Consider the following 24,860-nt stretch of genomic DNA (forward strand, 5'->3'; position numbering starts at 1 on the left):
ATGAGGTAAGGAGAAGCAAGGACTATCTCCTTTCTGTCTGTCTGTCTGTCATCTGGCCAGATGGAGATCTTAGATCCCACATCTTTTCCCTCATCCAGCCATTTTCCTCAACCCCCTACCTCATCCATCATGAGTCTCAAGTCTAGCATCAGTGGTGTGATGAACCAAAGCAGGAAAACCTGGCTTTGAATTCCCTAGAAATCCCAGAAAGTCAGGCATGATAGCAGCATGTACCTTTAAACCAGTGCACCTATGGCAAGTCAGGAGGAAGAGACAGGAACACCCTAGGAAGCATGTGACTGCTAGCCTGGTGTACACAAAACAAGAGGCCCTATGTCAAACAAGGACCGAGAACTGAGGCTGTACTCTGACGTCAAACACATGATGTCTCAACCCGGCACTTGTGAACACATGAACACACACACACACACACACACACACACACACACACATGAAAATGTGGCTTTGTTATGGAAGATGGCCTGATTATTTTTTAAGACAGCTTAGAGAACAAAGTCTTTAGTTGTATCTTTAAAATAACTTTTTCCTTCATCATTACTTTAACAATAAATGAAAACTCATCAATACACAACCATGAGGTAGGATCTCATCTGGCCATTTCTGTAGTAATGGCCCCCAGCGCTTGCCCATTTGCTAAATGAATTTCTAGGGGAAGACAGACACGCAGACGACGTGTATGTACCTGCTCTCAAATGTAGTGGCACCCACTGACTCCCACAAGTGAGCCAGTCACTCTTTAGAACCTCCATTACCTCATTTAAAACCTGGGTGTGGGTTTTAATCTCTCAGATCTCTACAGTGAGAAAAATTAAAAAATAAACAAACATAGAAACAAGAAACAAAAAGACTCCAGCTACAAAGTTTGATGCAAAAGGTGAATTCCCAAAGACTTTGGAAAATATGACTGGCATTTATGTATTTTTAAGACTATTCCCGTGACAGATAACTCTCCTCCTTTATTCCACCCCACCCCCTTCACCTCTGAACCTCACAAGGTTTAGAGCTTCCTCCTGTGTACATTCAAACGCTTTTCATACAATATTCACTGGTCTCTCTTAGAATAAAGCCCAGCCTCTTTATGATGAGGTTTTTGTGCTTACAATTTTAACATCCCAAGCAAGAGATGATCAGCACTGGGCAGGTCATAGAGGTGGTAGTCAGTGTGTGTGGGGGGGTAACTGATTTCAGAGATAGCAAACTGGAGAGGGACAGGAAGTGATTGAATGAAAAGAGGAAGGGCTGAAAGTGAGCTTAAATTCACCTGGGAAACGAGATGTATTTAGCACTGAGAAGAGCAGGAAGTGCCAGCCCAGGCTGCCCATGGGGCATGGGAAAGGCAATGGTGACCACATAAGCTGACATCTTAGAAACAGATCGTGGCTGTGATTATACAGAACAAGTGAGGAAGTGATAGAAACACCAGTCAGAGTGTGGGGACAGAGTGTGTGAGAATTCCCAGAAGTCCCCAGGGGAACACCCACAGGAGGTACCAGTCACAATGTGCAGGGAACCTGTATGGATAGAGTCCCTGAGGTACGCCAACACTTACGGGACCAATGACGTATTGCTCTATTAAAAGTAAACCTGGGGCCAGCAAGATGGCTCAGCAGGTAAGAGCTCTTGCTGCCAAGCCTGATGACAAGAGTTTGAGTCTTGGGACCCACATAGTAGAGGAAGAGAACCAACTCCTTCTTGAGCCCACACAGACACTGTGACATGTGTATGTACCTACCTACCTACCTACCTACCTACCTACCTACACACATACACACACACACACACACACACACACACACACACACACACACACACACACACACACTTTTTAAAAATTAAAGGCAAACTTGCAGGAGAGGCCTGGGGCTCACATCTACAACCCAATGCCTGGGCTAAAGCAGAATATCACCTTGAGTTCAAGATCAGCCTGGACTACAGAGTAAGCTCTGGAACAGCATAATCTACAGAGTGAGACCCTATGTCAAACAAGCAAAGGGATTAAAAAATATGTCTGAAGAATGTGTATTAAGATCTGAGAGAGAAGAGAAAGATCAGATGTTGGGGTCACATAGATACGATCGCATACAAACCTATATCGTTTGTGTGGACCCTACTGACTTACAAGCCACTCAGTCATGTAAATTGCCTAATGAGTATACGTGTACTTTCAAATTTAAAAGTAAGAATATCAACTCTTTTAAAAGTTTAACAGACAGGCAGATGCAAGGGAGAGTGGGGAACAGACAGGAAGAAAATGTAGAGAAGGGCTGATCCTGGAAGGGACAAGAAGGCAAAATATTGCATGACCCTACCTGCTTCATATTCCAGTGGAACGTTGAAGGATTTTAATGAAGTAGAGAAAGTCAGGCTACAGCCACAGAAGAAAACTTGAACATTATCAAAGCACAGTCAACCATGTGACTTTTGTCTTAAGAGGTCATTAATAATATTTTTAAAAGCAGATGCCACTTTTTTGGTGATTAAATTATCACAAAAACAGATTTTCAAAGGCAAGGAATCATGGCTATGAGAGCTGGATCAGTGGTTAGAAGCACTTCCTACTCTTGCAAAGGACCCGTGTTCAGCTCCCAGCACCCATACTGCATGCCTCACAAATGCCTATAACTCCAGTAGAACTGTTTGTGAGGCTCATGGCCATGATGGTTATTCTTGGTTGGCAAGTTGACTACATCGTGAGTTAACTAAAATCCAAGTGGTTGGGTATACCTGTGAGGGATTCTTGTCTTAATTAAATCATTTGAAGTTGGAAGACTCACTTCTAAAGGTGGGAAGATCCACCTTTCATCTGGGCCACACCTTCAGATGGCAGCCTAAATAAAAGGACATGGAAGAAGGAAGTGCTTGTTCTTTGCCTGTTTGCTCTCACGGTCACTGGCAAGCCCATTCCTTCAATGGCATCAGAGCCTACTTCTTCGGGATTCTGGTGTATACTGAAGACCAGCTGAGACATCCAGCCTCATGGATTGCATAACTACCAGATTCTTGAACCTTCCTTTGGTAGAGAGCCATTGTTGAACTAGCTGAACCACAGACTGAACTAGCAAGCCATTCTAATAAAATCCCCTGTATAAATATGTATCTTATTCTCTAAGTCCTTCCCCTAGAGAACCCTGACTAATACAATGGCTACACAGAACACACAGCACAGTGAATCTGCCTGTGAACTCCAGCCTTTCTGAGACACCATCCAGGGCCCCAGTGCAGATCTGTGACAACAGAAAAAGCTACCTGTTACAAGTCTCTTCTCAACCAAATAGCCTCTCAGGCTTTTCACAAAAGCTGGTAAATTATTTTGACTCAGGGTATTAATCACAGTTGGTAATAGTTCAGGAGGGCAAAGGCTGTGCCATGCACACCACAGAGATAGCATACCACAGCAGTCTCCCATGCTTTATGTGGGCATCTCAAAGCAGAGTGTCTGACCAAACTTCCCCTCACTTTCCCACAGGGCTCCAGAGCTTTGCAAAGCATGCCTCCATGCAACAGACATCTTTACTGGAACAAACACATCGTTCTTCATACACACTGCAACCAGACTGAAGCTAAGAAAGTCAGACCCCAGGCAAAGCCTTGAGCAGCTTCTTCTACTGAACAAATAAGAAACTGCCAAACATCACAATTTGCACAGGCAGTATGCAAACTTTTCAAGCAGCTTTCCTTGCATTAGCTTATCATGGACGGTTTTAGATGAGGGCACTTAGGTGTTTAACAAGTATCTATTTTCAGTGCTTTTTCTATCTGCCTTATCATTATTCCTTTTTTAAAAAATGTCCCATGGATGATGGTCTTGTAAAATTCTAAGCAGGCATTTTCTTAGATGGCACATTTACATCTCCCAGCCTCCAAATGCTTATGTAACATTAAACTCCCTCCGAGTGTTGAACAAAACAAGGCATTAAGCAAGGGTTCACAACCTTGAACACTGAGTGCTAAGCAGACTATTGTATTAAGGACATTTCTGTCTGATTTTCCATGGAACAATCATTGAGGATTTTAAGGTAAGCATAACTGCCCTGCAAGCCATTCCAAACTTGCCCTTTCAAGATGCTATTCTTTCTATTCTCTCCTGGCTTTACAACAGGTCTCTCCATTCCCTCTCTCTCCTCCCTTTGTGTGGGGCTCTCAGCAGATGGGGAAATAACACTACCTCAGGGACCACAGGTGTGATGAGAACAAATGAAGTAGAAACAAAAGAAATTATTCTATGATGCCTTAAGAGAATCAACATCGAAAACGGCGCTAATCCTAGGACCTGCAAACTTAAATGGCAGTATGACTCCACAACCTTTATAACAGTAGCTCAAACATGCCCAATCCTTATTGCTAAGGGAACGATACCTCCCCATTAGCAATCCCAAAGATATGAGGCTTTAGGGACGAGTTTCTTAAAAGACAACCTTCTACAACATTAGCACAAAGCAGGATCCCAGAGAACAACCCTAGCCAGAGGCTGCATAGTGGCTTCTGCATCTGGTTTCCAGTTAAGTCTTCTAGCAAGATCTGCTATTGTTTGTCTGTTAGGTGTCTGCCTGAGAAACATATGCAAAAGCTTGGTCACTATGGTGACAGTCTTAGGAGGAGCTTTGGACCTGTAAGAGGTGGGGCTTTGGAGGACATTCCTAAGTCACTGGAGGTGTTCCCTTGAAAGAGACTGTGTCTTTTTATTTTTTCCTATTGCTTCAAGTTACGAATCCAAATTACTTCTTTCACGGCATCTTTTTGAGGCTGCGACTATATTAATGATGTTTCATGTTACTGTGGCAAATACCTGACAAGAGGAACGTGAAGTCACAGTGTCAGGTTCACAAGGTAGCTGGCCACGTTGCATCTGTAGCCAGGGAGCAGAGAACACTGCCTGCTCTTTCCCTCTGTTCCACTTCAACATGGGACCATACATGCATAAATTCCAGCTGCTGTGTGCCAACAGTCACTGCAACCACCAGAGTCAGATACAAGGCCACCACCATAACCCAATTCAAGGGCTGTGAATATCAAAAGCTGAGAGCTCCAGTAACCCTTCTTTACTTTTAAAGATGCTTGCCTCTGGTATTTTGTTAGTGTGATGCAAAGCTGCCTAATGCATGGCTCAGCCACAAGTGGAATGCACAGAGATTTTGCTTCCAAGTATGAGAAGGCACACTGGAACGAACTATTCCAGGATGAACTATGAAAGAACTGTGTGTTGGGTCAACAAAATGACTCTGTGGGTAAAGGTAATTGCTTCCAAGCCTGCTGACCTAAACTCAACCTTTAGAACCTCTATGGTAGAAAGAAGCAACTCCTGCCAATTGTCCTCTGACCTGAATATGTGCACTATGCACCCACAAATATGATGAAAAAGAAACAAAACCAAAGACACTTTTAAGATAAAGCTTTGCATACATGCATTGAGTATACGTGAATATACGTGCCGCGCTTGCGCACGTGTGTGTGTGTGTGTGTGTGTGTGTGTGTGTGTGTGTGTGTGTGTGTGTGTGTGTGTGTGTGTGTGTGTGTAGACACCAGAAGTTGATGTCAGGTGTCTTCTTCAATTGATCTCCATGTTATTTTTTGAGATACAGTCTCTCACTGAGCACAGACTTACCCAAAGGCTAGACTCGCTGGCCAGCATGCCTCCAGGATTTGCCTATCTCTGCCTCTACAGGGCTGGGATTGCAGGCCCTCTGCCATTAATGTGAATGCTGGGGTTCCAAAGTCATGTCTCCAGCTTGTACAGGACACACTTTACTGACTGGGCCATCTCCCCAGCCCAAGAAGAGCTTTTTGCTTGGACCTGAGCAAAACCTAAGAAAGGCCATGAGATCTAAATATTAATTGTGCTGCCTCTTATTCCAGAAAGGTTTTAACTCAGAAGCAAGGCAGCTAAAAATTACCATGCAAAGCACTCAACCTCATGGCACCTGAGCTGGGCTGCAGGTGTTCAGTGCTTCAAACTAATTCCCAAAGGGCTAAGAGGGATGATTAAAGGGGCAGGACCACACCGGGCAAGTGACACCAACAGTAACTGAAGGAAATCTCTGAGAAGAGAGCCGGCAACCCTGCCCATCCTTCCTACATTGTAATGGTGTGTTATTGTCTGCACTGGGAGTTTGCCACTGCCAACCAACAGACACATGTGGAAATGAACGATTCACAAGGGTTCCTCTCTCAGGACTTTTCTGAATAATGCCTACAACAGACACCCAGTAACTATTTGCTGATGATTTATTTCTTAACATGAGTAACTGTGTAGAACACATTTTTTAGAGTAATTTTTTTTCATTAAAACTCATCAATAGGGTCTAAAGAAATGACGGCTCAGTGATTAAGAGCACTGACCACTCCTCCAGAGGACTTGGGCACCATTCCCAGAATCCATATGGTGGTTAACAGCTCTCAGCCCTCTGTAACTCTAGTAATAGAGGCTCCAATGCCCTTTTCTTAGCCCCTGTAGACAGTGCATGCTCTTGATTCACAGAATGCACACAGATTAGAAGCCTGTACACCCAAAATATAAATCAAAAAATCAGATCTCGAAAAAAATCTAAAACATTAATAAATAGACCCTACCTTAAAAAGAAAAATCTGTCATGGTTAATTCTGACTACCAACCTGACTGGCTCAAAAACTGCCAAGGAGACCATCTCTAAACCTTTCTGTGAGGGATTACCCAGACTCGGGTAGCTGAGGTGGGAAGACTGCCCTGAATAGGGGTAGCAGCATCAACAGCCTGGGGTCCTAGAGTGCATAACTGGGAAAAGGCAAAGTGAGTGCTAACAGCCATTCTCTCTGCTCCATGGCTGCAGATGTGATGTGGCCTGACACCTCCTCCTGCGCCCGACACCGTGACAGCCTAGAAAGTCCTTAAGATGCTTTTGTCACAGCAACAAGAAACATAAAACAGTTAAATAGTTGCCGTCTCAAAAATATGTCGTTAGAGAACCGGTTTAGATTTTTAACTTGAAACAGTGGGAAAACACTAAATGATTTTTAAATACAGAGTAAATGTGTCAAAAAAAAAAAAAACATTTGGTTTGGAGAACCAGCTCCCAGGGCTATGAACCCAGGAGGACTCCAAAAATAGCTCAGCACTGATCCAACTTAGGCACTTCTACTATGGCCCTAATTCCAAACTGCTGATCTGAGGCTCCTGTTTGGTTTTTCTTTATTAAAAAAAAATTAATTAATTAAATGCTTGTTCTCAAGCTATATTACATTTATTGTAAGAAGTATCTTGATTTCAATATTGAGCTCTAAGAACATGGGGCTGGAGCAACGGTTCAGCGGTTAAGACCACCAACTGTTCTTCTAGATGATCCGGGTTCAATCCTCAGCTTCCACTGACAGTTCACACTTCTCTGTAACTCCAGGTCCTGGGGATCTGATGCCCTGCTAGACCTCCACAGGCACTAGACACAGAAGTGATATGCAAACATAGATGTGGGCAAAACACTCATATATGTAGTTTTTAATGCAAGTCTCAAAGCTATGATTAATAGGTAGCTAATTTGATAACATACAATGCTGTCACCGCATAGTACAATCACTGCATACACCCAGGTCTCACTGGGCTCTGCCCCAGAGCACCTTTCTTTGAGCTGTACATTCTGTAGTCAAGAATTGGGCAAGTTACCAAATCCAGGGTGCCCCATGTCCTGATAAGGGGGGTGGAAAAGCAAATATTGACCTTTTCTTCTTCTATGCATGGTGTGTGGGGGTAGGAGGTCTGCTCTTTTCCCCTCTGAGAAATTCTCTCAAGCATAAATCCAGAGTTCCAAACCGGAAGAGAAATACTCACTGTGGAGAGTTTCCAAAGACATTCCCTCTTATGGTAAGGTTCAGGCTCTTCTGGTAAGAACTTAACAGGCAAATGTTTGAAAAGATCCTGGACAAGAAATCCCTCCAGGATGCTTCCCTGTTGCTGGGATAAATACGACCAAAAACAACTGTGGGGAAGGAGTTTATTTGGCTTATTCTTCCAGGTCATAATCCATCTCCATTACAAACAAAGGCAGGAACCATGAAGACGGCTGCCTACCACCTTGTTCCCTATGGTCCACGCTTAGCTTACTCTATAACCCGAACCATCTGCCTGAGGGTGGCACCCCCACGGTGAGCTGAGCCTTCCCACAACAGGTCCACAGGCATGTATACTGACCAAAAGCAGTATGAGCCCTGCCTAAGCCAAGGATTCTAATGGTTCCTTGACACCATGGCTACAGAACAACCAATGGTTTCCCGAGAGGAAAGGACATGTTCATTTCCAATCCCACTGTAACAACAGTGTTCTAGGATGTGACAGCCATGGTACCTAGCTAATATTCTAATACCTATTGATCTCTTACCAGGTTCCATGCACTGCAAGAAGTGCTTTAAAAAAGATTATCTTCTTTAATCCCCACAAGGACTTGCAAGTGGATACTGCCATCCTCGTTTTTAAAGATAGGTCACCAGAGGTTCCATGCCGGGATTCAAATGCAAACAATACAACAAGCTTGGCTTCCACCAGCCATGACAGGAAGGCTATGGATATCACTGTCTCCTCCCAGGTGGATGATAAGACCACTCTAGGGACAAACACAGGTCTAATCTCTTTGCACCATGGTGACACTGGTGTTCCAAGGCATCTTGTAAAGCCATATCCTCTGTCATAAGAACAAAGAAAGAAAGTGTGCCCTGGGATGTTCTAGGAGTTCAAAACCTAGTTTTAATGTCAACGAACTTAGTTTGCCATCCCACCATAGCCCAAGTTGGTAGTGAGTCAATACCCTGAGCAATATGTCATCCCCATCTGTATTTTAAAGAAGTTAGACCTTAAAGGCCACATATTCTATCTGGTTACCAATGACTTCATAGCTTATTCTTCATCTTCAACATAATTGCTTAAACTCTAGCTACTCATTGTCAAGCTGTGTCAGCTTCCCTAGACAGTGGCATAAAAACAAGCAAGGTGACCACAGCATGAAAGAGGCAGAAACTCATCTTGCTACTTCCTGCTGCTGTGCCACACTAAACCCAACCTTCCTGCCCACTACCTGAGAGAAGAATACTCCCATAATGCCTCATGACTCTCCATCCAAAACACACCACAGCATTTGTATCCTACCAAGGGTCTTTCATGGCACTAAAGGATCTCTCTATTCCTGCCCCATCTATCCTCAACAAATACAAGGAGGTCCACCTGTAATGGATCTCCCAATTAAAAATTAGACCATGGGACTGGAGAGATGGCTCAGTAGTTAAGAGCACTGGTTGCAATTCCAGAAGGCCTGGGTTCAATTCCTGGCACTCACACAGTAGCTTACAACTGTCTCTAAGTCCACTTTCAGGGGATCTGACGACTTCTTCTGACCTCTGTGGGCACCAGGCACGCATGTGGCACACAGACTTACATGCTGGTGAAACATCCATACACATAAAAAATAACACATAAAAAATAAAGTGATTTCAATTCTTTTAAATTAGATCTAATCTTCCAGAGATGGAAGGAGATTCCCCCTTCTCTTGAGTTCAGTCATCATTTACCCCCCCACACACACGGTTCTAGATGCATGAAAATTCTGTGGAAACCATTTGCTGCGGGTATGGCTAGCTCCTTGTAATGTTTAAAGCAGCCTCCAGATCAATAATCAACCCGAGTCAGCTTTTAATACAACCACCAGGATGAAAAGACTAGTGATACCTCAAAGCCTCACATCCACTTGCTACAGCCTGGAGCCAAGGACTGTGGCATGTGCCTCAAACAGAGACTCTAAGAGCCAATGTACCTCCAGGGGGAGTTAGAGAACTAAATGAATTATTACTTCTGACATCCAGGACAAGGCTGCACACAGACACACAGAGGAGAAGCCGATGTCAAGATGGAGCAGGAGTGGAGATGCTACAGCATCAAAAGTCTATGTGATGAGTCACAGAAACCTCTAGACCACAAGTAAGAGTAAGTGGATGTAAACCAACTATGAAAGCAATTAGTCAGGGAGGTATATTCAGAGGCTCACATCCCGTAAACAGATACCATTACAAACTCTGGTTGTGTCATCTCTAAAATTGGAACTAAATCCTGAGCGTTCAACTATAGGAAAGCAAAATAATGCTTAAAAATTATGGTAGCTACCAGTTTTGAAAATTATTTTTTAAATGAAGTCTGCAAAGACTTTCATGAAGTTCAGAATCAGACTTTTGTGCCTATTGCCCAGAGATTAGAGCCTTTGGAGAATCCCCCATGAGCCTCTGTCACCTCTTCATGCTGACTGCCAACCCTGAGTCTACTTGGAGCCCACCAGCACCAGTCACTGTTCATTGAGGTGATGTCACTCCCTTTCCAGCAAACAATGTGAAAGGTAGATGAGTTTATTTGGCACATGGCAGGGATGACATGGTGGAGAAGACAGCTCTCACTCACATCATGGTGGCCAGAGAGAAGAAAGACTAAATTCCTGTGCATTGCAATGCTTTCTTCTTCCTTCCTTTTATACTACACGCCAACCTCCAATCTATGGATGGTGCAGCCTTCAAAATCCCTCAAGCACACAGACAGCTGGGTGCTATGCTCGTCTCCCAGCACTCATTGGTGTAACCAAATGGTCAGCACTAACCATCACACTGCCCCAGTCTGCACATGCTGAGTACTTATAAATAAATGGCTTGACAGATCATCACTCTCTGGAGTTCCCATGATTCCTTCCCAGCACACAGCTCACCTACTCCTCTAATCACCAACCCTTTTTCCTTCAGACATTTCTCCCACCAGAAAGGATTCATAATTTCCCATGCTGCTGGGGTTGTGGGTTTGGGAATTTGCTTTGTTTCACATGATGGGTGAGATCTTTAGCAATTCAAAAAGAGGGACTTTGTTTTTGTTTTAGTTTGGGGTTTTTTGTTGTTGTTGTTGTTGTTGTTTGCCTTTGCTTGCTTTCTTTTTATTTTCTCCACAGGTAGAAAAGGTCATCAGAGATGTCAATGTTCCTGTATGTTAGTTAATAGATAAAACTAAATTAGTAAATTAAATAAAAAGGTACGCCTCATGCTTACTACAGTGCTATTCAAAATGGCCACAGTATGAAGTGAGCCTATGTGCACATCAACACACGGATAGGTAAAGAAAAAAACAAGTGTAAATTCGCAATAAACAAAATTGAGTCCTTTGGAGGAAAATGAAGCCAAAAGACACTGTTACGTGAAATGAGCCACACAGAAAGATGACTGTCACATTTTCTCACAAACCGCAAACAGAACAAAACAAGGACTACAGGACCTGGAAGAGAGTGAAGGGAGAGGGTAGGAGAGTGAACATGATTAATGCACGGGGTGTGCGGATACAGAGATGCCACAGTGAATCTCACTAATTAACATTAATGAGTAATTGTAATAACACGAAAATAAGAGAGAGAGAGAAAGGAAGGAAGGAAGGAAGAAAGGATCTGAGATTTTTAGTGTTTGCCTTTTGTACTTAAGAGTTCAACTAATTCAGGCTTTAGTTTGATCCTCATATTCTTTGCAGAGACCAACTCTTTGTCTTTAGGTGGCTGCTGGCATTTCTGAGTAAGCTGTCAGTTTCACTAGAGAGGAGAAGACACTACTTACAGGAAAAAGAGGTGGCTAGGAACCACGTCCTCTATGAAGCCACAAGCTATAATATCCAAGGACGTCCCTGGGCATTTAATTCTTCTAGGTCATACTTAAGGATGCCCAGGGTTTTCTGAATTAAAACATGCTCAACAGCCAACCACGACCCTTACACTTCATGCTGGCAAAGTTACTTCACTCTAAATATCCCTGATGGTATTTAATGTTAATTGCAGCTAAAAAAAAAAAAATCCCACAAATCTGATGCCTTCGTGATCTTTTGCTACAGGAAATTTCCCTGGCCCATGACATTACTAGCCACCAATTCTAACACTGTAATTCACCATCATGAGGGGCACATGGGTCATTTCCCAGCCTCCATTTCTACACAAAATCCCTAAATGTTAACTACAGCTTACCAAGCCATAAAGTTGTGAAGGTCATGGATGACATGGAGATTCATTACAAAACAAAGCCGGGCTTTGGTGAATGAGAAGGTCAAGTCCCCTCATGATCACAGACATCAATCAAATAGCTGTGCCAGAGGCAGCTATGGGACAACAATGCTTCAAAAAGCTCATGGGTCCCCATGTGAGAGTGTACACACAACCCAAGCCTCAGTAGAAAGCTTAAATTTTCTAAGCCAGCAACCTCTGGCTGGCTGCTTATCTTCAATAGGATTAGTGGACAAAACATGGTACTATTGTTCTGTGGCAGAAACTGTGTCACTTTTTATCATTTTAACACAGAAGTCCCTCATGAAAGTCAGCCTTTTTATCGAGTTATCATGGCCACTACCCAGGCAAGGCAGATCCTATAAGAAGGGTTAAACTCTGGGTAAAGAATTTCAACCCCTTTTTCCTAACAGGTGTTAGCAGCTTTACCCTGGGTATTTATGTGATTTAAACCCTAGAGAGAAAACAAAGACTGGAACAAGTCTTGATTTCAACAAACTGTTGAGTAATCTTTCTAGACCACCCTTAACCTCAAAGAATACACAAAAACTGTTTTAACATTTCATTTTATGTGTATGTGCCTGTGAGTGTGCCCCCAGTGGCCAAAAGAGGGTGCCAGACGCTGACACTGCTGTGAGTTTCAGTCAGTTGGGAGCTAGGCGATGTAGATACTAGGATCTGAATTTGGGTCCTCCGAAAGACCAGCCAGCATTCTTAAACATTGAGCCATCTCTTTAGCGTCTGATAAGAAAATGCTATTTTCTACTAGGTCTGGAGTATCAGAGGTACAATTATGCATGTGTGCCCTGGGAGGTGGTAGCTTGGTCAAATACAATGCTGTATACTCCTGATGGGCTCACAGAGTTAGCCGATAAAATATAGGATACTCAGCTGAATTTAAATTTCAGATAAACCTTGAGTTCATGTTAAGTAGTCTAAGTCCATAACATACAATATTTAGAATTCTAAAAATATTATTTGTCTGAAATTCAAATTTAGTAGGCCATTCTATATTTCATCTGGCAACTGTACCTTTCCAGAAAGCACAGAGCCCCAAACTTCAGGCTTACAGTTGACATAGCCTCACAGTCATATCTAATCATGTTTGACAACGTTTTGGCTGGCAAGTCTTAGTTGCCCAAAATGTCAGCTCATTATTTTTCTGCTAGAGAGGTTTACTAAGCAGCTTTTCTTCCAAGTCCTAGAACAGGCTTCCTCAGCCCTTACTAAACTATCATTATCATTATCTTGGTGGATTAAGACTCTTCCCTTGACAATGTTGCTAAATACAGGAGGGTGTGGATTGTCATGTATATATAAACCAAGCTCTCATGGTGGACAAATATACAAATGGTCAAATCATCTTCCAATAGGCAGTCTTTTGGGCTCAAATTTAAAAATGCTTCCAAGCCAGGCAGTGATGGTACATGCCTTTAATCCCAGCACTCAGGAGGCAGAGACAGACAGATCTCTGTGAGTTTGAGTCCAACCTGGTTTACAGAGCTAGTTCCAGAACAGCCTGGGCTACACAGAGAAACCCTGCCTCAAAATCTAAATAAATAAATGCATGGAAATAAAAAATGATTCCAAGTTATGACACACCCCCATAGCTGTCCCTAATTCCAAAGTTAGTTGGCATGACTCAAAGTAACTCTCTTCTACAAGAGTAAGACCACCTTTTCCCCTCTCAAACAGCAAAATTAATAGGCATGACCTCTAAAGTTTCACATTGCAATGGAGAGGAATGGAAATTAGACCTACTTTTCTTGTCCTTCAAAATAATAACAGGAGTGTTTAATTGATGGAATGCTGCAGAAAACCTGAGTTCAAATAATGTAACATGACAACAAAGCTACTTAATGTTTTTTCTTCTAATCTTTGACGTTAGCATCATTAATACTTCTCTATTTTGAAGGACCAGAAGAGGGGTGACAAAAACCAATTAACACAGTCTTTTGGGGGCTAGGCGCTCTTTTGAATAACCTATGTGAAAGTCCTTTGTGCTGTTGGCCATCATTCATTCCCTTTCCCCCACTGTATACTATAGAGCATCACTTCCTGGTCCAGTGTATTACAGGGTTGTAATTAGCAGGGTAGCACATAACCAGCTCTGGATAATTCATCATGAGAGACTACAAATTCTAGGTAGCCCTGTAGCCCTGGAGCTTTGAGTAGTGGGCAAAGGAACCTCCAGATTCTTTTTCTTGAGACTCCCAAACCAGAAATGCTCAGCTCAAGACATTCTTTCTCAACAGTGCTTAGTGACTGACTTCCAGGAACAGATCCCTCCCACTGATCAACAAGGGCCACACACAAGGTAGGAAAAGTGTGTCTCTGTGGGTTTAAATCACTAAGGCTCCAGGTTGTGGGTTGGGTGATTAGCCTAGTTCAATTCAGGATGTTCATTTAGTGGGATTTAATATACACTCAGCCAAATGGAAAGAAATCATTCTATAAACTACTTGTACCTCGCCCCTAAAAAGTTGCTGAATATGTAAGTTTATACCATTACGTGTGTTACTTTTAACTTGTAGGGCTAGGCCCCAGGGATTTCTGTGTGTTAGACAAAGTGCTGAAGCACTGAGCCATGTCCCTCATGATACCCTCCTAATCCTGAAAAACCTCTTAAGAGAAATTTGATCATCTTCATCTTGCAAAAATAGAAAAGGCACATAAGAAGCGACTTTGATTTCCTGAGTCACATACAAAGTCGCTAACTAAGGAGGCATGTGAACACATATCCCTCCTCACCTGTAGCAGTTACGTGCCTTATTGTGGTGACAGAACACCTGACAGAAGCCACAAAAAGGAAGGGTTGGTTTGGACTTGCGGTTTGAGGGTTCAGTCCATAATGATGGAGAAGTCACGGAAGCAGGGGTGTGAGGTGGCCAGTCACATGGTGCCTGCCACCAGCGAGGTGACAGGTGAGCTGAAAGAGATGAGGGCTGGCTTCCAGCTGACTTTATTTTTTTTTTGTACAGTTAACCAATAAGGACAATTTAGGGTGAGTCTTTCTACCTCAGCCTAGATAATGCCTCATAGACATGCCCAAAGGCATCCGGCCAAGCTGACAACCAACATCAACCATCAGTGTACCTATGGACCATTCACTTACTCCATCAATACACTGCTACTCAACAGCTCATCTCTGGGATTTATTGAAGGAACCTTAGATGGAAGCATCAAATCTTGGAAGCCAACGAAGGGATGCAGGCGCAATAGAGCAGCTGAACAGAGAATCCCCTTCTTTCAAATATCAATCCTTTCTTGACAATAGGTTGAATTGATGTGGTTACTGCAATATAGAAATCGTAACTACATAGAGAAGATCAGAAATTGTACAAAAGATGTATAATGGGGCAAAGGGGGAAACCTTAACAGTTGTATGTGGGAACAATCTGTTAAATATTCCAGGCAGTGTGTACATGGAGGTTAGTCCTCACTTACTCTATGGCTACACTTAGCTATCAATACTTCCCTGTTCTGTGAGGATGCACTCGTGTGTGCACGTGCGTGCGTGCATGGGTGGGTGGTTGTAGAAGAGAGAAGTGATGGCTTTGGATAGAGCCAGGGCCCCTCACATGCTCAGCTGCCAGCTCTCTACCACTGAGCTGTACCTCCAGTTACTCTTTTTCATCTTTTCAAGGAAATTCTGAAACTCATATGGCAACAATTAGTTGATATGGTTCCTAGCCCTGTAAAGCTGTTTCCCAGATTCTCATTGCTTGCAAACTTAACAACCTTCAGCTCAGTTATCTCATTTTGAATGAAATTCCATTTCAGTTTTTTTTTTTTTTACATTTCTCAGAGTTAATTCGTCAACAATCAATGATGCTAATCCCTTAAGATTCCTGTACGTCATTCAGAATAATGTGTTTGTCTACTTTGAAAACATGATGAAGTTACATAACAGACATCCCAGCTTCCTTTCTAAAAATGCCTCTCATCAGCTTCATGACTTAAGAGACTGTTAATTAAAAGATAAGCTGACCAATCACAGTAGGATGCCAGTGAGCTAAACACCAACCTGCTGGCTTCACTTGTCAGAGGTCCATGCCACTGAATCGCCACTGTTTCCCTCTAATCAGAGAGAAAGAGAACTGGGAAATAATCAAATGTCCACTTCTCTTTCTGGTCAGTAAGATCTTACAGAAAATTTATGCTGCAGCAGGAATTGAAGTAAAACATCTATACTGGTGCTATGTAATCATACCTGAGAAATAACATAACAGAAATCACAAGTGAAGAAAATACCCAAGACAAATGAAGGAACCACAGTGTATCCATGTTCTGACATACTCAGAAAGAAGAAAAAAAAAAGAACTACATACAAAATAGGCCCATAACTGGAAAGGGCATTCTTGCTATTTGTGATGGCATGGGACAGTGGCACAGACTGAAAACTATCTTTCTTTTAATTTAGAGTAGGTTGCAATAAGAACAGTATCTTCCAAAAATGAGAAATACAGTAAATATTGAAAAGGTTATTTTGCCTGAAAGTATTTAAAGATTTTTTTTCTGCAGAAAGATGAAAATGAAAAATTCACAAACCGATCTGGGTCATGTGCCAGCCTGTTAACATTCCTACTGCAGCCAAATGGAAGGAACTCGTTGCTTACATATGCCAGACCAAACAGCTGGTCTCCCCAAGGAAGTGGGGTAGCAAGAGGCTGGCAGTCCACAGCTCACTGAAGAAAAGCTCTCCTTCGAGCCTCCTACTTTTTGTATCCTGTTAAAATAGCCACCAGAGAGGAGGACATACAGATGGGGTGCAGCCCGGTCCCAGATGGTGGAGAATGAGGAAGACAAGACCCCATCTACCACACTACAAATGACTGGTCTCTGGACAGCTTGGAGCACCAACACAGGAAGCTGCTTCTGCCAGCCAAGATTCCCACATCAGGTTGTGGAGGGTGGATGTTCTGACTCCTACAGCACTCAAAACAGAAGCACTTTTAATTTTTCACAAAACACGGCGATGGATAATCCATGCCTTGAGTCAGCACCCCTCCTTGGGAAGAGTGTTTGCTATCTAATTAGAAACTCTAAACAGGAACACGCTGGCCCTGAGTTCCAGCCAGCCAGCATTTAGGACAAGTCCAGAGGGGCCCATCTTGCTTTGACTTCACCCATCTCAAGGACTTTTACTGTTACTCTAAACCCTGGCTTTTCAGGGAACCACTCATTCAGTGGTCCTTGGCCAAGGCATGCTTCCCCCATGTAGCTTATTGTCTAAGGAGAGAAATGGCGAAGTGAGCTCAAATAGACATTCTCATCTCCAACCCTTCAGCTCCTTAGAGGACAGTCTTCCAGTCTCTCTCTGACTCTTGGTTTTCTATCAGTAAATATGGTCAAACCCCTCCCCTCTGAAATCATTTAAATAGGATGCAAACCAGAAATCTTCATACACAAAGACAACCTCCAGATTCTCTTACTCCACTTCCTTCTCATGGCCAAGGTCAAGAGGGAAGAAAGTGTGTTCAAAGTAACATATAAACATGACTCATCAAAGGGGACCTGCTAAATCTGAATATGGGGTTTACTAAGGGAAAGGCAAGAAAAGTGGGTGATTAAGCCACACTGTCCACAATTGCTAGGTGCCTCATTTCCCTTAAGTCCAACACTCTGATTAGAATCAAAGTGAAGAGCAACTCTGTAGGGCCATGCATTCCAACTTTATGATCAGAACTGGCAGCAACCATAGGCTTGGGGGGGGTGGAGGGTGGCACTCCAGGACAATGCTTTTAAACTTAAGAAGCTGACTCCTGTGGGTTTTCACGGGTGCTTTTGGGAAATGAAAATCCTGTAGCAAAGCAGTTAGGACTCAGTGGTTTAACTGAGGCAAGCAGCATCAGGCAGAATCCACAGCTGCAAAGGGGGCTCATGTCCACCTCTCTTCCAAAGTCTTGCACATAAAACTCTCTACCGGATTGTAAGGTAAACCTATCACATTTACCTCACAACCCAAACCTTTGTGAGATAGCTCAGTCTACATTTATTCAAGTCATGATGGGGCATTACACAGATAGCTAATGCCAAGAGTGATCAGTGATAATCATAGTTACTGTGCAAACCTGTCTGTAGCTTTTTTCATTTGAATCTAAGTCAACTAAGCCACTGGTTTTCAGATCGGGAGAGAGAGTGCTGTAGCTCAGAATACATCAGAGGTCACATTCCCAGTGGCCTGTTCTATCTGATTCGATGAACTTCATTCTCAAATATAACAATGCAGACAAAATGCTAGTTGTGTAATGGATTCTTTCCCAATTATATCCTAGCTAAAAGCAAGGCAGATGGTCTATGGAGCTTAATTAAAAATACAGGCCTATTCCCCACATAGGGCATTGTTTTACTGATATCCTTAGTATTCCAGGATCAGGCTGTAAATTTTTTTTTCCCTGTGTAAGAACTATGTCCATCTATTTTTATAAAAATCAGAAGCTATGCTGCCTAGCTCCTTGAGAATAGCCTTAAGTATCATCCTTCAAAGCACTCTTCCTAATTTCAGGGAAATTTATTTTATTATCTTGTTTGCATTGCTGGTGTGATGGATGCTCAGACCTTTCAGATTTCAAATTTATTGGGGGTCAGTTTGTCACAGCTCCTTCAGTTTCTGTCATCTGCAGACAGTTGGTCTCCTAGAGTTGGCTTGAAATTGTATGTAGTGTTATGCCAGTTTGCATCCCTGAGCAAGAACACTCTCAAGCGCATGCCCATGAATAACAAGATAGTTTAGGCACATGACACTTCAAAGAAAACAGACCTAGGGTACACCCCTGATGACATCAGGGTTTTTAAAACTTCAAAGGCAAGGCTGATGGCTTCATGACATAGCTAACCCAAAACTAGGAGGAGCAAGAATTGAAGACCCAATGGAGCCATCAGGGAGATCCTGTCATAGTTATTTGTTTAGCATTATGATTTTCTGTTTTCTGAAAAGATAAGACTTTCTCTGTCAATTTCAGGTACCTGTAACCCCTAACAGTGTAGTACACAGTGCTTATGTGAACCAAGGAGAAACACCTATAAATGAACCAAGGAGAAACAACTCGGCCTCACCTCTACCCACCCCCACCCATGCCCACCTCTACCCACATTCATAAGTTCACACCACACACTTTTTCACCACAATGGGCCTATCTGTATATATTCAACAATGAACTGTCTTCTCTTTTTCCAGGATAGATGATTGGGGAAAATCTATTATGCAACCAGCATCTTACCTACAATGTTGTATCGGAGATTGGAGCTTGGGGAATCAGAGCAGGCCATTAATGTCTACTGGGAGGCCTGCCTTCCAGCCAGGACTGCAATGCAGCCTCATGAGTGAGAGCTAGAGCTCTGCCAGCTCATCCAACCGCTGTAACCTTCCTGAGAATCGGCAACAGGCTGGGAATTACATGCCCCATTGCCACCTTATTACAAATGACAACAGACAGCGTAATTTCTTCGAGGCTACACTAGAGAACAGCACTCTGAGGAGGAGTGGCTTGGCCACCATGAAATGTCACAGGTGACTGAGGAAAAAATTCCAGATTAGATGCCCCACCCCTAATCCCCTTTTATCCCCCACCCCCTATCCCCACTCAGGACCAGTCGTTTCAGATTCTGTATCTCCAGAGCAACCTCCTTCAAAGAGAGATGCTGCTGTGGATTAGACTCTCTAGCCTTTCAGAAAGGATGGATATTTCATACGCCTGCCTCTCTCCACAAGGAAAAGTCTGAGCTTAAGGTAATTATCTCTCAGCTTCACAATGCAATAGGTATTTACACCTCGATGAAAAATGAGGGGCCTAACCAAGAGGTCACAATGCCAACAGTCTAAAACTGCAAAGGCACCTAAAACCAAGTCAAATAAGCTACCAGCCAAGGCCGTTCTAACTGGGAGATCATCTGGTGTTAGTTTGCAAATTGGACCCAACAGTAAAATCTAATTAACCTAGCACACCTTGAGCCTCCTGAATTATTTTCAGGTGACTAAGAGTTCGCAAACAATCAAACCTAACAAACACGAATAGCCATGTTTCAAAGGTTATGTTTGGTATATCACAAATATAACTTTGGAATCAGAAAGTGACTTCCCAAATGATTATGATAGGTCACATTTATTTAATATCTTCAAAGAAAAAATTATCAAGGACTTTTTGGTTAAACAATTATTTTCTGTATTTCTAGAGAACTAGAAAATATTTAAACTTTAAGATGTCAGCCTGGAGTGGTGGTGATGACACACATCTGTCATCCAGCACTCAGGGGGCTGAGACAGGAAGCTAGGGAGATTGAGGCCAGCCTGGGCATCATAGAAAGGTCCTATCTCTCATATATATATATATATATATATATATATATATATATATATAATATATATATATACGCATTTATATGGATATAGACTTATTAGCAATGTACTAGGAAAGATTCTTTATTCACTTGTCATCCATTTTAATATTTATTGACCTCAGAAAACCAAACGCTACATGGGAATACAACACAACAAACATAGGTGCATAGCGGTGCATCAAAAGCCACTCCACTTTAGCCTAGGGTGAATGGCCTGACAGCAAACTGAGACTTCTAACTGTGATGAGGGGACTCCCCCAGTCTGCACAAAGGCTACATCATCCTGCGTGAATGCCAAGCCCTCTCCAAAGAAGGTACGACAACTTTCAATCAAAATCTCCTATTTAAGAATAGCAGTTTGGTCATGGGAGGGGTGGGGGGAGCGGATGCTCAGTTAGTAGGATGTTCATACATAGTAGTAGCACACACGAAGTTCTGGGCTTCACCCAAAGCACCACACAAACCACCTATCTGGAATCCCTGCACTCATGGCTGGTGGAGGCAGAGACAGGGTATCAGCAGGTTAGTGTCAGTTACACATGGCATTCAAGTCCAGCCTATGGGAGAGCCTATCTCAGAGAGCAAAGAAGAAGGGGGGAACAGGGGAAAAGATGAGGGGGGAAGAATAGAGAGAGGAAAAGATGCCACCCTGAAAGGGCACCGGAATATAAGCTTTCTCAGAGCACCCAGTGCCTAAAGAAAGTGTCTCTGTATCTCAGGCCACGTACTCGCTGATGTTGCAGCAATGAGTCCACGCTGCTGGCTGTGCCCTTGAACCAGGGAGGCCTCTCCATGGCCCGAGGCCTGATAGTGGGGTTTACCTGGCTTTCTCCATGGTTCCGGCCACTCTCGGCTCTGAGGATGGACTTGGGTTTCCTGGACTTGAAGTTGCCCATACTGGGTCTCAACACTCCATCTACCAGCAGGGTCTGTTCTACATGCTGCTGGGCCTCGTGGGAGGGCGGGGCAAGCTCATCTATTCGAGCCCCCACCTGTGGGTAGTTCTCTTTGTTGTTTTCATCTCTGCAAGAAGAAAGGCCCAATTTAGAAGCACCCAAAACATAATCCTGTAATGAAAAGAACTGACAAGATTCACCAAGCTGTAATAAAAGGAAGCCCAGGCATAGGTAAATTTTATAGGCCTAAGAACTCAAGAGATGTGAATGTCATTCTTGGTTTTCTTTCTTTTTAATTTTTTTAGTCAGGGTCTCATGTACCCCAGACTGGCCTTGAACTCGCTATTATTCAAAGATGACCCTGAGCTTTGGATCCTGCCTTCCCTCCTGAACCCACCACGTGCTAGGATTACAGACAAGTTCTACCGTGCCTGATTTATACACTACCAGGAATTGAACCCAGGGCCTCAGGCCAACTGACTACAGCTCCATGAATTTCACTATTCCTATCACTCTCTCTTCCCATGCATCTAAGTCTCCACTTGGAGACGCTTTGCTTTCATTGTAACCCTACTTCCCTCCCACGATAACAATGTGTGAGACCTTCAGGTTAGGTACATGAGGTCCCAAATTTACGGATTAAGAATGGAAAGTGCTGTGATTAAACAGCACACCTAGCAGATAAGCCAACTCAAACACTCCCAGAACGGTGAACAGATCTCAGTCTCTCAGGCACACTTCTTAGTTCAAGGAGTGATGCGTCCTCTCCACTGGCAAAGATAGTTTGCAACATGGATCTGTCTGGAGAGGAAGCCAATCATCCAGATAAGTTTTAAGACAAATGATACATTTCCCCTAACCAGGCCTTTGAGCAAAACCTCGATTGCATAGGACAAGATCCCAGTGTGTGGGTTCCCTTGGGGCTGAGCGACTGAGTGACACAGGCCTACCATGCCAGCTACTTTAGAAGCTGAAGCAGGAAGATCAAACCTGAAGTCCATCCTGGGAAACTTAGTGAGCTCTGTCTCAATACAAAAAGGAAAAGAAAGGGGCTGGAGAGATGGCTCAGAGGGTAAGAACACTGGCTGCTCTTCCAGAGGTCCTGAGTTCAATTCCCAGCATCCACATGGTGGCTCACAACCATCTGTAATGAAATCTGGTGTCCTCTTCTGGCCTGCAGGTGTATATGCATACACAATAAATAAATCTTTTTTTAAAACAAAGTTCTGATCTGAACTCAGTTGTGGCAGAGATGGCACTTGTATTTTTTCACTCAACAATCAAGTTCTATATAAAATACCCAAAGGGCAATTAATGTTCTCCTCTGTTAATTAATTAATGTTCTCCTACTTAAATCTCTATGCATTTCACTTTTCATATAGCTAGAAAATAAGCAGTTGTAGCCATAACAAAATGAGGGTATGAATTAGGTTCATTGCCCTAGACTCTAAGGCTTGGATGATCAGTCAACATCACCAACCTTACTCTCTGGCAATTCACTTGAAGCAGGCACTTCCTATGTGTTTTCTCCACATGCACCCAAGAAAGGTACTGTGGAATAGGAAGCAGCAAAGCCAGAGACGGGAAGTCCAGGGAGGGAAGCAACCCCCCCCCTTCTTCCCCGACCAAATGACTACTGAACTCCCTAAGCTGTTTGGGGGTGGGGTTGGAAGCCACACCAGGATTGGTGGTCTGCAGCATGGGCCAGGTGCAGACAGCAAGAGGCATGAATAAATGTACCCAAAGCAGTTGAGTCTCAGGTGGAAAACCCAACAAGTGGATTAGTAGCTGGGGGAAAAAAAGAAAAAAAGACAGTGCCAGTGATCCATCCAATTGTTAACAGTTAAACTTTTGTTCATGTCACTAATGGCTTTAGACAACCTAGGGCTGGGAATGGAACCCATTCTAGTGAACTGTACTGCTTGTAGTAGGAAGTAGGGTGCTATGTATCTACTCAAGTTCCTGCCACTGAAAGGAGACAACTGCATCCTCTACAGGAACATTTGTTTCTCATTCGGGTAGGAATCCAGAACCCTCCATAATGACGTCCAAGACATTCAATAGCATGTTTGGTCAATAATGATGGGTGCACTGTGAAACTTAATGGAGAAGTTCCCTATACAAGGCTCTGTTCTGGGGATCTGAAAGCTCACACTGCAAAATTCAAAAAATGCAAACCTCAGAGGAAAGACTTTTGGCTGGAGAGATGGCTCAGAGGTTAAGAACTCTGACTACTCTCCCAGAGGACCCAAGTTCAATTCCCAGCACCTACATGGCAACCCCCAATTGTCTGTAACTCCAAAGATCTGATCCTCTCACAGAGGTACATGCAGGCAAAACACCAATGGGCATAAAAATAGAAATAAATAAATTATTTTTAAAAACTGTTTGAATTCACCCAGGTGTTGGTGGCGCACGCCTTTAATCTCAACACTCGGGAGGCAGAGGCAGGCAGATCTCTGTGAGTTCGAGGCCAGCCTGGTCTCCAGAGCAAGTGCCAGGATAGGCTCCAAAGCTACACAGAGAAACCCTGTCTCGGGAAAAAAAAAAGTTTGGATTTAGAAAATAGGCAGCAAACCCAGAGGATCTCCTTTTCTCACAAATCAGAACCAAGAGCGGGACCTACCTGAGCCCAGAGCAGTTGTCCTCGTCTTCATGTAAAGAGACTGTGTCTTCCTCACACCTGAGGCCAGAGGGACAACAGCATGTCAGTTACAAATGTCTACTGCAGTAGAGACAGCAATCATCTAGAACTGTGTCAAGATTAGCATGGAAAATCACACAATGTAGTAATGTCTCCCCAGAGAGAAACACAAGCTTTCTCTGCTCCCATGTCTGATGTCTGTCAGGCCAGGATACAATGCCAACATGCTCATTGAAGCCCATGAAGCTGAAAACGTTGGCCCAGCTGTCACTTTTCACCTCTACAGCACTGCAGGCATCATCTAAGTCAGTGCTTCTCAACCTTCCTAATGCTGAGACCCTTTAATGCAGTTGCTCATGTCGTGGTGACCCCCAACCATAAGATTATTTTCATCGATACTTCATAACTGTCATTTTGCTACTGTTATGAATTGTGGTGTAAATGCCTGATATGCAGCCCCTGGGACAGAATCCTTGAGAACCACTGGTCTAAGCTAATTAAGATCTCACGAACACCAAGGTGTTCCCAGCAGGACATCAGGCACCAAGAGGAGTGTTCTCAAAAGAGATCCCACAATCCTTTGCATCGGGCACTCTGTCCTGTGCCCCATGCCACAACAGCAGCCTTGGTCTTTTTCTTTTTCACAAAACTTCTTAATTAACCTGTTGAAAAAGTCTTGACTCTTCCATATTAAAAGTCCCACACTCCCGGAGGGGACCTAGAGTAAGAATGCTGTTGTCCATAAGTTAGAGGGCGAATTTGTTCCTCTTTGCAGACATTCATCCTGCCTCACCCAGCCCCACCCTGGAACATTTTTCCATCTTCCATGCCCATCCTCCCTGCACTGCCCAAAGCCAGGAGGTACCAGCTCTGAACAGGAACCTTCCCAGCCAGATTCCCACGCACACCACTGTAAATGCGCTCATCTTAAAGAATCAATGT

At 43.3% G+C, this 24,860-nt stretch overlaps 1 protein-coding gene across 2 annotated transcripts in view; it reads right to left on the reverse strand.

The window, feature by feature from the left end:
• The window catches only part of Fam13c (family with sequence similarity 13 member C), a 98,385-nt gene that overhangs the window by 66,477 nt on the left and 7,048 nt on the right, over nucleotides 1-24,860 (reverse strand). For both annotated transcript variants that reach the window (XM_027395108.2, XM_027395107.2), the window contains exons 2-3: nucleotides 23,901-23,957; nucleotides 21,200-21,401 (exon numbers count right to left, since the gene is read on the reverse strand). In XM_027395108.2, the coding sequence (XP_027250909.1) occupies nucleotides 21,200-21,401; nucleotides 23,901-23,957 (259 nt within the window). The remainder of the gene's footprint in view (nucleotides 1-21,199; nucleotides 21,402-23,900; nucleotides 23,958-24,860) is intronic.

Source organism: Cricetulus griseus, assembly GCF_003668045.3.
Source record: "Cricetulus griseus strain 17A/GY chromosome 1 unlocalized genomic scaffold, alternate assembly CriGri-PICRH-1.0 chr1_0, whole genome shotgun sequence".
Classification (NCBI taxonomy): domain Eukaryota; kingdom Metazoa; phylum Chordata; class Mammalia; order Rodentia; family Cricetidae; genus Cricetulus; species Cricetulus griseus.